Source organism: Triturus cristatus, chromosome 9 (genome assembly GCF_964204655.1).
Source record: "Triturus cristatus chromosome 9, aTriCri1.1, whole genome shotgun sequence".
Classification (NCBI taxonomy): Eukaryota; Metazoa; Chordata; class Amphibia; order Caudata; family Salamandridae; genus Triturus; species Triturus cristatus.
Window position 1 is genome coordinate 903,104,422 of NC_140592.1, and position 15,559 is coordinate 903,119,980.

The 15,559-nt window shown below is 45.0% G+C and overlaps 1 protein-coding gene across 1 annotated transcript in view; it reads left to right on the plus strand.

Annotated features, from left to right (window-relative positions):
* Positions 1 to 15,559, plus strand: part of ATG2B (autophagy related 2B) — a 1,039,004-nt gene that overhangs the window by 123,009 nt on the left and 900,436 nt on the right. The window contains exons 6-7 of the mRNA XM_085626438.1: positions 460 to 639; positions 7,363 to 7,459. Of these exons, the coding sequence (XP_085482564.1) occupies positions 460 to 639; positions 7,363 to 7,459 (277 nt within the window). The remainder of the gene's footprint in view (positions 1 to 459; positions 640 to 7,362; positions 7,460 to 15,559) is intronic.

Below are 15,559 nucleotides of genomic sequence, written 5' to 3' on the forward strand. Positions count from 1 at the left end.
AGCAAGCTAAATCGAAGGGTATATAAATAAATTAATTTTGAAAGATGCAGCAGGGGCAGATGGAATTAGACTGAAGTTAGGGTTTTTTGTTACAGACCTTGTTTTTTGGAGGAAAATAATTTCAGAAAGGTTTATGTGTTGGAGTTCAGGCAGGCAGTGAATAGCAAGTGAGATATAATAACATATAATTCAATTTTTTGTATTACAAACATTTTAAATTGATCAATTATATTATTAAAATGATTTCTGGTGTGGTACTGTCCTATTTAGGGCAATAACTAAAGAGGTTACTACACAGTTCAGTAATTTATTTGGTAATCAGCACAAATTAAAATATATTTTAAATGTAAATTTGCTTGGCATAATCAGTTTACTGATATATTTGCTTTGTAGTTTTGGAAAAAAGATTCATTAATGGAAAGTCATTCATGTTTTTCCTCTTTCCTTTATATTTTAAAGGAGACCGAACCAAAGCTTTCTCCCAGTTGGAACCCAAAAATCATGTATGAACCTCACCCGCAATTTACAAGAACAATTCCAGAGGTTGCACCTTCTGACCCTGTCCAGATTGGTTGCATGATTGGAAAAATGGAGCTTCGCCTGACGCTTAAGCAAAATGAAGTACTTCCTGGTACTAAGGTTAGCTTGATCTGATCTAGTATTGTTTGGTAACATTTCTTTATTGGCATTTATCATATTTGCATTCAGACAGTTACAATCGCAATATTCCATTGTATTGTACTATTAGGTTACAGTGTAGTATCCAACTGGTGTATCCCTACCATCACGCCTGTTCTTGTCGTGGCACCAATACAACTCCGCAGACAGTGTTACTACAGTTTCACATGTCTCTTTCTCTCATCAGTCTATGTGCTAGACCTCTGAATACTTTTGCTCTCTACTGTGTATATATCAATTTTACATGTCTGTGCTTGTTTGATGGTATATTTTGTTCTTAATAGGAGCCTTGGTGGGATTACTCACTGATGTTGCCTTTACATTTAGATGAAAGAATTAACCAAGAAAAAGAAAAAACTAAATTGTTGTTCCCTTAACTGGAACATCTAACAAACCCATAGGTGGTGGCCCGGTTCTTTATTTTAGTTGTATCACAGGTTATCTCTGGTCACTTTTGGGTTGAGCAACTTGGCCAAGAGCCATGTCGAATCCGCATCAGTCCCCCCTTGATGTATGTCCTCTAGCCATATCCCTTCCAACCAATGGTCAATCCATTGTAGCTGGAATGCTAAAAGCTATTGCTTAAAGTTTGGGACTCCCAGTTCCCCGTCAGCCATAGGGCACTGCAAGGTTGTCGGGAAGACTCTGCATCTGCCTTCGTCCCAGACAAGGTCCCTCAGGAGAGAGTCCAGTTGGCGTAACCAGCCGGTCGGGATCGGGATCAGTAGGTTAATAAAATAATATAAGAGGTGTGGGAGCATGACCATTTAAGATAAAGAAATCCGGGCCATAATGGGCAGCCGCAGCGATTGCCAGAAAATGACACATGGTCTAAGGGACAGAAGTGCTCTTCCAAGGTTGCCCTCTTGAAGATCCTCCAAAAAATGGTAAATCTAGATCCCCAGATCTTCTAAAGGTGGACTGGGCCCAGTTTAGTTCCACATGAAGGCCCGGGGGCCGGTAAGGGAGAAGTTAATTGGGAATATGTATGTCTTACTTTTATTAAGTTTTAATCCCAATACTCTGTCGAATTTACCCAGTAGGTCAAGGGCCAAATTAGTACCTGCGTGCACGTCTTTCATGTAAATTAGTAAGTCATCGGCGTACAATTGAATGATGTAGTTATGCCCCGTATAGGTATCCCAAACCCATCTCCGCCCTGTTGAAACATCACAGCTAGGGGTTCAATTGCTAATACAAACAGAAGTGGAGATAGGGGGCAACCCTGTCTCATCCCCCAGTGGATTCCATATTGCTGGGACACTATTTTACCGGTCCGGACCTGCGCTGTCTGTTCTGTGTACAGCAGTTTCATCCATTTTAGCCAATCGTCTCCTATATCCATTTGTTGCAACTTTTCCAATAAGTAATGCCACCTCACTGAATCGAAGCCCTTTTCCAGGTCTATCAACAAAAGTGCTGCATGCGGGAGGCTCTGGGCACCCGGATGATATTACACCGAATATAATCTCTGCAAGTTAAGTGATGTATTCTAGGAAGGAATGAATCCATTCTGGTCAGGGTGCATCAGGGCGAGCATGTGTGGGAGTAGGCGCAGCGCCATAATCTTACTGAGGATTTTAAAATCTGCGTTAAGCATGAAGAGCGGGCGGAGGTCTCATGGAGAGGCTTCCGAGGAAGTAGTTTTGGGGAGAGGGATCACCGCCGCCTCACGTAGGGAGTCCGGAAGCCGCCCAAGTCTCAGGACCTCGGCATACAGTGTCACCAATCAAGGGACCATCACTGAGTCATAGGTGGAGTAGAATTCTGCTGGGAGGCCATCCAGCCCCGGGGTCCTCCCGGTTGCCAAACGTTTGATGGCAGCTCTGATTTCATGTTCTGTCACAGGTCGACCCAGCGCTTCCCTAAGTGGGGTAGTCTAACCTTGATCTGATCTAGTTCAGGTTGCCACCTTTCTCACTGAAAAGTACCAGCCTGTTTTCACTTTTTAAATTTTACAAAAGCGTAGTTGACAAACATGGTACTTAAATACAACTTTAAATAAAATTGTCTCTATTAATTTTTTGGTCAGTTCGAGATCTTGGAGGCCTGATCCCAGGCTAACTTAGTCCCCCGTGTAATGGGCGATAGATAAAGATTAGTTGGTCTGTGTGCTTTATTTAAGAAGGGAATCCCCGTCTTGAAACAACTAATGTTTCTCAGACTCAGCTCGACTCCACTCAATGAGGTAGAGTAATTGTGCCACCTGATAATAGAGCTGGAGATTAGGGATACCCAAGCGCCCAGACTTCGGGGGGGAGATGGCTCAAGGTCCTCTTTATGCGTGGTTTCCTGCCCTGCCAAATGAACTATGAAAGTTCAGTTTGGTGTTCGGTGATTATACCTGTCGGTAGAGGCAAGGGGAGAGTCTGAAAGAGATAAAGTATCTTGGGGAGGGTAGTCATCTTGGTTGCAGCTATCCTTCCCAACCAAGAGATCTGGAGACGCCTCCACCTCGCAAAGTCGTTGCGGATTTGCCTTAGTAGATTTTGATAGTTCTTGATCACCGTCACTTACGTGGTCATGGCGAGATTGAACCCCAGGTACAGGATCTTCTTGCTAGCCCATTGGTTGAGATATTGGCCTGCCAAATGATCCACTAGTTGGGTCGGCAGGGAAAGGCTAAGTTCCTGTGACTTCCCGACGTTGATCTAGAAACCCGAAGCAGCTCTGAAAGACCCAAGCAAGGCAGTGGCTGGATTGTCTAGTGTCATGAGCACATCATCAGCGCACAAGCTGATGGTGTGGCGGTCGCCTCCGAATGTCACCCTGGAAATTGAGGGGTGGTCACGTATTCTCTGGGTCATTGACCTGGTGAAGACCGCTTTGGGCAAATTTGAGCCCTGGGAGTTTTGCACAAGGGAATTGCTGGACATCAGATAATTGGAAAACCTCTATGGTGATTTCAGTACTCTGCACTCTTGCTCCCATACTTTACAAAATGGCATTTAGATGTTGATGACATAAGATTTGTGTGTGTTATGGGAGCTGTAGAGTGAATGAAGATATAAAAGTTAGATGCCCTTTCAAAGCATGAAGCTGTGACATGTATTTTTTTGTTTTTTTTGTTAAAGAGCAGCTTCTGGCTTTGCCTGTTGCTAAAAGTAGGTTTCTGAACAAGCTATGAGAAGAGAAAGGGAGAAGCAGGAATACTTGGAGAGAGATAATGAGACAAATTGTTGGGGAAAAGGCACAGGACCTAAGACTGCAACAATCCCTTGCTAGCAGGTGGGTCTCCTGTAGGAGACATTTGTCCGCCACTGAGTAGCAGGTGGGCTCCATTAGGAGACATATGTCCGCCACTGAGTTCTCTAGATATGAAAGTACCGCCCTTAATCGGGTTATTAAGGCCTCTCACATTCAGTGTGAGGATTCCAAGTGTTGTGCCTGGCATGGAGGTCGGGAGGAGCCAAGTGAGCCCTGCATCGTCGTTGCTCCTGGAGCATAGCGTCCTCATTGTTTTCACGCCATGAAACTGCGTTGTGAACGTGCGCTTTACAAGTTTTTAAAAATTCAAATTCAATTCAATTCTGATGTAGCTACCGCTGCCCCTCTATACGTTAATCGTTGTGTCCCATGTGGAGGTGAGCGCAAGCCCCAAACATAACATACAATGTAAAAAAAATAACATAAAACTTAAAACAGCTGCTTACGTACAGTCCCACAGCCTGATAAGGCTGCATGGTCGGTTCAATGGGGTGCTTCTTGTGGCCATTGGGCCTGTCATCCCCCACTCGCCGCACAGCCCATAGTCTCTATGTAGCTTTTTAGAGTGCCACGTAGTTCAAGAGTCATCCCATTTCACAGAAGCTGATTTCACCGCCTCCAAATCTGCCTGCTGACCTTTGGCAATTTCCTCTGGATTGGGCCAGTTGACCCCCGGCACCTTCCCCGTCTCCGCCAGCCTGTTGATCGCTCTTTCTATGGGAGAGGGGGCAGCTCTAGGTCCTGTTGTTCCCCTGGTGGGTCTAGTCCCAGCACTCGACAAGTCTCTGTAGCTGATAAAGTCTCCCTTCCTTCCGGAAGATCAAGCGAAAGGAGTGGCCCCATGAGTAAGCTATCCCTTCGTTGTGGAGGTGAGTAGTGCCCAGATGGAACTCCCTCTGTTTCTGTAATGTGAGGGTAGCCAAGTCCTGAAAGAAGGTTGGGGTTTGCCCCTGAAAGGTGATGGAGTGCATGGTGAAGGCTTTGCATAAGATCACTTCCTTGACTTGGAAATCATGCACGAAAACCACAATGTTCAGGGGAGTTGCTGAGTTCGGCCTAGCTAGGCCCACTCAGTGAGCCCGGTCGATCTAGATGGTAGTGTCCGGGGGCCCACCAAGGATGTGGTAAAACAGTTTTCTAACATATTCAAAGATTTTGTTGCCTTGCACTTTGGACTTCACTCCCCTGATTCAAATATTGTTCCGCCTGGATCTATTTTCTAAATCCTCCAGATGGGACTGTAGGTCTATGTGTTGCTCTCGAAGTCTTAGGACCTCTTGTAGCGCCTCTGTCTCTTCCTCTTGACTTCCTTCCTTATCCTCCAGTTCTTCCTTGTTCTCCAGTATCCTCCGGACTGCTTTGATGCCTGTGAGAGTTCTTGCTTGAGTAATTGAAGATCTTCTCTGAGAGTTTTAAAGAGTGCTTCCAAAAAGGTACGGGTAACCCCTTCCTCTAAGACCTGGTCGGGAGTTTCCCTTATTTTTTCTGTTTGTAGGCCTGGGTCTCCTTCCGAGCCTGTGGAGGGGCGATTGAGCAGGTCCTCAAGAGTGCCATCCTTCTTAGGGCGGGTGGATGCCATCCTCTTATGTGTCCTGGCGGGTGTACCCTCTGCCCACTGACTATTAAGCAAGAGGTGGGAGGAGCCTCTTCTAGCTTGTGCTCTCGTGGGCTATCTTCCTGCACCCTCTGTGCTAGGTCGACAGTTGTGGGGTCACAATGTTTCACTATGCCTGCCTGAGGGGGTGGTTGGAACCTGTAGCCCCCCCTTCCGAGTTGCAACACAGTCTGCCAAGGGACCCTCACTGAGTCGTATCTCCTTATGTGTCCGTCCGGCTGGCCTGGGCTTCGTCAACACCTGTTCGGTGCTGTTTCACTCTCCTGCGTGTTCTGTCTACCCCCCCCTTGGGCTACAGGGAGCGCCAGTCCTCCCCCTGAGACCCCGCTCTTGTTCTTTGATCAGGCTCTATGAGTGTTTTCTGGGCCGGCTGGGGCTAAGATCTCTTAGTGAGTTGCTGAGGAGGAGGGGGTGATTCTTCTGGGCCCTAGGCTCCCGTTGCTGCCTCTCGAGTGTGTCGCTCCACTCATGCGAGGCCTCCACTCCTCCCGAGGCCTTCCGCCTAGTCTAGTTCTGGCCGTCTCCGTATAGGCCTCTCGAAACTCCCTGCCTTAGGGTGCTTGTGCTACCCTCCTTTGTGGGGATCGGGCTGATCAGCTGAGCGCAGTCCGGTAGAGGAGCGGAAGGGGGGCCCGCTGCTGCCACTCGGCCGTGCTGCTGTGCTCGCGGAGGTGCTGCTCCTCCCGGGGCCCCCGTCTTGCGTCTCCGCTGCGACTCACCTGAGGGGCCCGAATGCGTCTCCTCCGCATGGGTAGCTCGGGCGTGCAGTCCGGGGCCGTCTAGTCTCCTGTGCTCCTTCCTCCACTTCATTCTCGGTCGGGCACCTACCTCGCCAGCTCTATCCAGGCGGCCGCGAACCTTCAATGGGCCTCTGCACCGGCGTCGCCCAGGAAGACACAACGGGAGTCTGTTGTCGCCGCCTCCGTGGGCCTCCTGTGAACCCTCAGGTTAAGCGGCGTCTCCCACGGGGGCTTCTGACCCGTGTCGAGTGGCTGGGTAGATCCCTGGGCACTTTCTTGTCAGATGGCAGGCAAGAGAGACGACGAGCCACGTCTTACCTCAGCGCCGTCTTGGCCACGCCCCTCTCCTGCATTTTCAAAAGCTATGGTGAAGCGTGTATTATTAGCAAATTAGATGACAACATACATCTCTATGAAGAGAAGTCTCCAAATGTCAGCTACCAACTTTCTCCCACATCACCATGATATTAAACAGTAGAACAAACATTATGATTTAAAGATCGCTTATGCGGTCAGCATAACCTGTATCTGTCAAAAAACTGCTGTGCCATAGAACAGCTCATATAAATTTATCTATTAGTTTTTTTTTATTATTGGGTTTTAATATGGCATGGACCCTATACTCATTGTCATGTTCCTATCATTTGGAGCCCAAAATGAAAAAAAAAAAAAATATATATATATATATTATAACAATATAAAGTTTTGATTTCTTCGTCATTGTTCCTTTTGATTTGCCTGTTTCCACAACCGTTCTATACTTTTCCATGCAACAACGAAGTTCTGAATCTCTTGATTTGAAGATGGTTGAGTAGAATAATTTTGAATGGCTCGAAGCCCAGTCTTTAATTAGCATATCAGTCTGGATCAGGAACACTGCTGCCACCCTTTGTATCCCTTCTGTTTTGTCACAATGGGTTTCCTTGTTGCAATGTACACATTTGTTGGCTGTGGCACTTAGACAAGATGGTGACTTCTGGGAAGCCATTTTGTTTCTACACAGTCAGTTTTCTGCAAGAGTGGACTAATTGGTGATATTGATTGCAGTGCTGATGTTTTAGTGTGACATGCTTACATCCTGTGACAAAAATGGAGTGTTAAACGTATTTTTATTTTTTGCAGTTTGATATAGATGGGCATATCGATTCTTTCCATCTATTCCTTTCACCAAGGCAGGTACACCTTCTGCTGGAGATGTTGGCAGCCATTGCTGGACCAGGTAAGTTGAAAAGTTCTATCATGCATGTTATTAAAGGGGAATGTCCCTTCAAGAAATGTTCTTGCACTTTTAGAGCTCCTATCTTGTAAGTTTGAATATGGTAGAAATCATAAACACTTCTCATCTATTACAGACAAAAGTCCCAAAAAATAGTTAAGCAACAAACCAATAGATTGAAAGTCACAGCAGTGAGGATGTAACAGAAATGTAATCAATAACGTCTTTCAAAAATAACTCAGCTCTCAAAATAATTCAGCGACTCCTAGGAGTCAGGAAAGGCAGGGCTGACGGAGAGAAACAAGCATTGGCATAGCCAATAGGTCTTGCCTTTGGGACCTTATAAGTGTTTAGCCATGCAACATTTAATGTTGTTGCAGTAAGGATATTGTGCTGTATAACTAAATACTTATAAGGTCCCAAAGGCGAGACCTATTGGCTATGCCAATGCTTGTTGTAAGAAGCTGACAATACATTTCTGTTTCCCTAAAAGAACAGGGGCTGCAAGCTAGACAAACATATTAGCTCCATGAAAATTACACCTGCGGGAGCATGCAGCGCTCCCCTGGACTGTTGTGTGCTTCCCCCAAGCAAGCTGACGAAGTAAACAACGGATAGATGCAGCGAAGCCTGACAGACATAAGTGACCAACAGTGACAGGAACGGAGTGGTGACAAAGGAAGTGCATCGGGGTAGCAGATATATAGGGATGACAGGTGAAGTGAGAAAGTGGCAGAGCGGCTGCTTACAGTACAGTGGTTCTGACAAACATGGAGAAGATAAAGTGGTATTAGGGACAGTAAATACTGTGGAAGACGTAAAGGCGATTGTGAAAACTATGGTGCATGATATATACAATGGAGGGTTGACAGGTACAGCTGCTGATAAAATAACTTGGAATATACAGGAGGTACCAGGTACAGAGGGAGGGTATGAAAAGTGGCATTTGGCGACAGATAAAGCGGAGGCAACCAGTGGTGGGAGGCAGATGCTGTGGTAGCTATATGTGGGAATGACACTTACAGAGAGCTTGTGTTGACAGCCAGATTGTGGATACAGTGATGGTGGCCGATACAGCAGATTGTGGTGATTGTCACTGGCGGGACAACGTTATAAGATCAGAGTGGCAGTAGAGAGACAGAAATAGGGCGGAGACAAGTGCACGGCTGTCAATTATATCAAGACCCGGGGCAGGGCCTGCCCTCAGTTGATCCACCAGCGCCTTGCCGGGGCATTCCGATTCTCTGTGACTGTTCATGTCACATGACGAGTGGGCCATATGCAAAATGGCCAATTGTTACGTCTGAGACAGCCAGGTCAGAGCCGGCAGACACTCGTGTGGGATTGAAAAATTGGTGGGTCCACGCAGACACTAGTTTAAATTAGTCTGTGTGCCCGTCGCTGCTAACACCGCAGTCCGGGCGAATGTGTCTGTTTGTGCGATCAGTATTTGTGACAGTTTCGGTCCGCAGTGGAAGCCCAACACAGACCGCCGCAGTGGTGGTGCCTCACAGTGCAGTCTGGCAGCACTCGCGGCGGAGGACCGTTTCCGGCACTACTCTTACAGCAAGTGGCACTATTATTGCTTCAGTCCTCCGTTCAGTTGCGTAATGTGGAAGCTGGTAGTGAATGCGATGTAAAGTTAATTCAGAAACAATACTATGAAAACTAAGGATGGTGTTGATTAAACTGTGCCGGGACAGTTTAATCAACACAATCCTTAGCTTTTATAGTATTGTATCTGAACTAACTTTACTTGGCATGGTGGTGGGTGAGCAGTCATGCGCTGCGTGTCAAATGGGAGAGTTTCAATCACAGGGGGTGCTTTTGTGTCCGTTTTTCCGCACCAGACTCCCATCCGCTCAGAAATGCAAGTGACTAGCAGTGCGTGCAGGTTTGGAGTAGAGATATGCACAATAAACTACCTGGCTGCACAGTTAGTATTACAGGAGGCTGGGGACTTGATGGTAGACTGACAGGATATGAAGGAAAGCAAATGGCAGTTTTGGGGGAGGGGGTATAGTGAGTGATCCTGTGATCGCTGAGGGACGATGAAGGTGCCTCGCTGGGGCAGGCGCAAAGCAGCTGATCTAAGCAAGTTTTGGCCACGCGCGTGGCCGCAATATGTGGTGGGGGAGGGGGGAAAAGCGGGAGTTGTGTGCGCGCGCGGCCAATGCTTTCCAAAAAACCAAGGACGCGAGCTTGAAATAAGCATTGGCCACGAAAGTGATCGTGATCACGATCGCTGTGAAAGCGAAAGTGATCGCGATGACGCGCTAAAGGCGTTCCTGAGTGCTGCTGGCTGGTCTAGCGCATGGCGGCTGCGCGCGTGCACGCTCATGTGCACGCAAGTGCTAGGCCAGCCAGCAGCACTTTGAAAACTCACATACAAAATGTCTCTCCGAGCAGCGCATGCGCGCTGACTCAGCGAGACCTAAAAAAGAATGCACAATCCACTGGTTCCAAACAAACAACAAAGCCATCTCCTCTTTTCTAAAGAGGCATTCACCACGTCCACATCTATCAAGAGCAAGTAATCACCCCACCCCGCCTTTGAAGGTGAATGTACAATTCTGTCACCATCCTTCAACTTGATTCGGTTCCGGGCTGTCCAAAACGAGTGCACTTGATGAAAAAGAAACTTCTACTTTTCCTCCCCCCAATTTTCAACTATGTCTCTGTGTGGCCCACAGAAGCCTTCACCAACAGCTGTCTTGTAATAGCCATCAAGTTCCTCTGTCTGGCTGCAGTACCCATTTTTAAATCCACCCAAAAAAACTGCTTTACTCCAGATCGATAGTTTTCCTCTGCACAGCTTCACATAGAATATTGTCTCTGAGATCTAATGTCCGGAACACCACTAGTCCCATGAGAGATCAGTCCCTATGTGTTCATCGATGTATAGGAGAGCCAATAAGCTTTCACAAGTATGTGGCTTTACTTTCCTCGTTGACCTTCCAGCATGTCATCCAGTACAGGTGTTGTACTCCATGGGAAATCACATAGAGCATGTAGAATCCCATGAGGAACCTCTAGGCCTCGAATGAGGTTGCCCTGTCACAGGTGATCATGTTTTTTCCATTTGTCTTCAACATTCACTCAGGTTTCATGTTTGTATATTCTGTTTTTGTCTAGTTACTAAGTAGAGAAGATGGCTTTTACATCAGTTAATTAAACCGTTTCAAAATGTTGATGCCCAAGCGATTCTTCAGGAGCCAGCAAAACGTAAAGTTGTGAAGGGTGGTTTGGCTAATTTTTTCACCTCTGAGATGAAAGTTGATTAATTGACGAACAATTTGCACTAGAAGTAATCTATTATCATCTATAGAATACTATATGTAACTGCCAAATTCGAAGGAACCTTACATTGTATATTTCATGTATAATAGTCACTAAGGACTTAAGTAATATACTGAAACTATTCAGGTTGAGGGTTATATGGAAATGTGGATTATGTGGGAATTGTGCTTGAAATTTGAGGGCCTTCCGGTTTTATTTTGTTTGGGGTGTGATGATGAGTGTTTCTCAGAATGCTGAAAGGCTGCTTTATAACAAGTAATATGGGGGTGATTTTTGTGTGGGTGAGCTCAAAACCCTGTGTTAGGTTTGGGATGTTGGGGGTTGTATGTCCCTGGGTGTCACGGTGTCAGGGAGTTATAGTGGTATTATAGGGGAAAGGATGGGTCTATGGAGGTTTACTAAAAATAGAGTGAAAACGATGTAAAAAATATGACAATAAACAGGTCTATCAAAAACACTTAGAAACGTTTGGTGGATGTACCAGAAGTGTGTTTCCAGGGTGTGCTACAATGGCTCATTACAGCGGATCTGGTTGTATTTTTGATTTTTGGAGGGTGAAGTGGTGGTGGCGAGTGAAAAGTGCTTAAGTGCAGTGTGTTTTAAAATTGGCTCAAATACTCTGTCTTTTTGACTGACATTTTATTGTTGAGAGTATTGGTCAATGTTAAAAAGGTGACGGATATGTGAAGGATATAAATTTGATCCTTCTCAGCCTGTGAAAGGTCTACATGTTTCAGCCATATTCTAATGTGCCTCGCAGGGTCAAATGGCTTCCGTCCGGACCGCTTCAAGCCTGCATGTTCTCTAAGACATGTGTGGATTTTACTTACAATCCACCGGAAAATCACTGTGTCTATTTTAGTTATGTGGAGAGAAATAGATATAATCATTTTGTTGACATACACATAAATAGGCAGTGGTAAGATTGCTAATGGACATGGGCCGGAGGACTAAGTCCCCTCTGCTCCCATATTAGCTGTCTGTCATTTATGCAGTTATTATCATAATGACTCTTAATTATATACCCACAGTTGTATTTGTCTAGAAAAACTTTTTACACTGCCCAAGCATAACATTATGGTCACTATAGCTGATTTGCAAATTCTAACCTGGATTTTTAAAGGCCGAAATCTGCGAATTAAAAGAAGATTAGTCACAGAGGAATTGAAAAGTTGTGAAACTGACATAGTTTGTATCCAGGATACACATATTTAAATATAAAAAGAAGGCTATTTGAAAAGGTAGGTTAATAAACATTAGTTTATGCCAAACCAAAGGTTGCCATTCATGGGGTAGCTATAGTGGCTATTCACATAAGTGATGAATTATGCAGAAGGCTGTTGATTCTAAAGGTAGGTGGGTGATTTATTCCTAAATTAGAGGCAGTGCTCCAAGGGTCACAGTTTACTCAATCTATAGCCCCAGTACAGATGACCCAACATTATTTGACTTTATTGCAACCAAATTAGCGAGTTGAGAAAATCCATTGATTGTCTGTGAGATTTAAGTTGCTGCTCAGACAACATAAACCTAATATTTTAAAATGCTGTTTTAAAACACATGCTGAACGCTGGAGTATCTATTTTAAAGCTATTAACGATATATAGTCTTTTAGAAAGCTAGCGAAATTTAAAAGTGAACAAACCAGTATGTACATTCTACATATATCCTATAGAAAATATTCCAACAGTGAATGTGTTCTTAGCGGTACGGAACTGATAAGGTAGGCTGAAATCTAGAAGTTACCCAAACGTTTCATCTGGCCACAATCCACTTCTTCTGTTCCTTAAAGTTATTCATTTGTAGAGACCTTGTCCTTGATGGGCCTTCAGTTGGACTTAACTGGTTAACCCTAATTATATTCTGATGATGCAAATATGGAAGACTTTACGTTCTACAATATTGACTTGGCAACACCGCTTACAGTATGAGACCCTTTTAAAGCTGCACTTAGTGGCATTACATTTAGTAGTTCAATAACGGAAGATTAAAAATTCATAATACCAAACTAAGTAGCGGTATAATATAAGCACTTTCAGGCAATATATAATAAAGATTCAACAGAATTGTTAATCTACGAGCAGCTCATCAAAACAAAAGCCACAATTTGGAAGGAAAACTTCAAGTCTCTTGATATCCCTATCTCTCATCAATAGATCAAAGTGATCTATAATTCTTCACTGTACCTGGCTCCATTTCTGCTTTTCTAGATATTTGGTAGACCAGTATTGTACCTGGATCCAGACAAACAATGCTTTATTCTTAATGAAAGGCAAACCTCCTGTAGAGCCTGAATCAAACAGGCCAATTTCCTTAGTCAGTTGCAATGCCAAAATATATTCAAAGGGTCTGGCCACTCTCATGGGCTGGATCGTTGTTGATGTAGTGTCCCCCTGACAGTACAGCTTCTTGAGGATCTTCTATCACAGCAGCAGGGCAGGGTCCTGCACCCAAACCTGTGCACGCTCCTCCTTCAGGCTTGGACATTGAGCGGCGACAGTTGACAGCTTTTGACCGTCCTCTGGAAGTGTGTGAATTTATTCTGGCAGCCGGGCATTCCTCCACCAACACAGTATGCGCCTGCCATTGGGACAAGTTTGTGGCATGATGTTTATGCAACAATATTGATCCTCTTTCTGCACCCTTTTCTCAAGTTCTGTTGTTCTTTCTTTGGCCCAGCTGGGGCACAGTTAAAGGTTACTTGTCCACCATTTCGACCTTCAGGTGGTTGCCGGGCCTACCTTTTTTGCTCAAGTCACCCGTGACTAGATTCCTCAAAGGTCTACAACACGTTCCCTCCCAGGCTATTCATTATGCACCAATGGGATCTTAATCTAGCCCGGACCTTTCTTATGTGTGCGCCTTTCAAGCCACAGCACAACTTCCCACTCCACCTGCTTACCATCAAGGCACCTTTTCTTGTGGCCATAACATCAACCAGGAGGGTCAGTGAACTGCAGGCCCTCTCTGTGCACCTTCCTTATACCACCTTTTACCCAGACAAGTTGGTTCTGTGGACCTGTCCTTCCTTTCTTCAAAATGTTCGCACACCTTTTATGTAGGTCAAAACATCACCTTGCCTAACGTCTTTGCTGTGCCTCACCCTTCTAAAGAAGAGGAGAGACTACATCATCTGGACCCAAAAAGAACATTATTGTTCTACCTAGATCGCACAAAAAGAGTAACTAGTGGACCATCAACTTTTTGTGGTGTATGTCAGAAAATGAATGTCTTGTAAAAAAGCACCACCTCACGAAGGATGGTACTCTGCAATAAGATCTGTTATGCATTGACCAAGAAGCATCCTCCCTAATTCCTTGGCTATCTAGTCTAAGGTAAGGAATCTGTGGCTAGAAGTCTCTATCAGATGAACAAGTTTTTTACCTTTAGTAACGCCTTATCTGGTAGAGACTCTAGCTAGCTGCAGATTCCTTACTGTTCCTCCCTGCTCTGTGAACTGATTTGATTGGAAACTCTTCCAAGGGCCTTAGCACTGTACGCTAGTGTGTCCGCATTCTTCGTGACTTCGCACTTCTGGCATGGAAAGTTGCGAAAAGAAACTGACATCAGCATTCTGGAGTGGCGCCTGCATAGGCACCTCGCACATCACTTTCAATGGAGTCGATGCTGACGTGGGGCTGAACACCACCACCTACTGGCGTGCAGGGGTACTGCTTGAAATTTCTGCACACAGTCTGATGCCTGAGAAATATTCTAAGGTAAGGAATCCGCGGCTAGATAGACTCTATACCAGATAAGGCGTTCCCAAAAGGTAAGCAACATGTTTATTAATTTGCACCCAATTACATATCAGTAAGGGAGGATAATGATAATTCAAAATTACTTATACAAATTGTGGGGGGCTGGCTCTATATATACTAAACCAAAGTAAGGTATAGTGTGCACAGAGGCCAATGGATCCCTAACATTATAGCAGAGGCTAAAGTGGATAATACCTAACTCTCTTTTGTGGTAGTGTGGTTGAGCAGTCAGGCTTATCAGACGGTAGTGTTAAGCATTTGTTGTACGCAATCAGGCAAGAAATTATGTCACACACTCAAAGAATGAATCCAGACAAATTGTTTGTATAAAAAGATTTACTTAGTAGCAGGTAAGTTAAACTCTTCATACAATGTTACTTTTCAAAAGACAATGAATACTCGTTTGGTAGGAACATATAGATAACTTTTGCAATTGAGAAAACGATTGGTAAACTGTTAAAAACACTTGTAATTATTTTTAGAGTACTTTGGATTACTTGGTGATTACTTTTCTAGTTTGGCTTGAAACACACTCCTAACATAGTTTAAGCAACACAGGACATTGGTTAACATGTTAACTCATGTGAAGGCACAAAGTTACTTTTGGTTGCAGTACAAGACAGTTCAACAGAAGAATTTTGAGAGAAAACCCACTATTCAGATCTATGGAGAAAAAAACGAAGTGTTCAGTTCGCAGGTAAGTAAACAGTTTTAGGAATGGAGTTTTGTGGGGTAGAACCAAGGCTCCTCAAGGGACACCACCAGCGGCACTAGGGCGGCCGGGTGCAGAGTGCAGGGTGCCAATGTTAGCCAGTGGGGTTAGAGGACACCGTGGTTGGGGGCTGCTAATGGGCAGGCCACTCAGTCTTGGGAGCCAAGCTCCTAGGGTTAAGGTCAGGGCAAAGGGGGTCCCAGATTAGCACCAAGTCCACACCACCAGCGGCACAGTGACGGCCAGGTGCAGGGGGTTCAGGAGGTATCTGGAGCCCAATTCTTTTCTTTGGATAATGCCGGTCACGAAAAAGGGCTGCAGGCAGGAGCC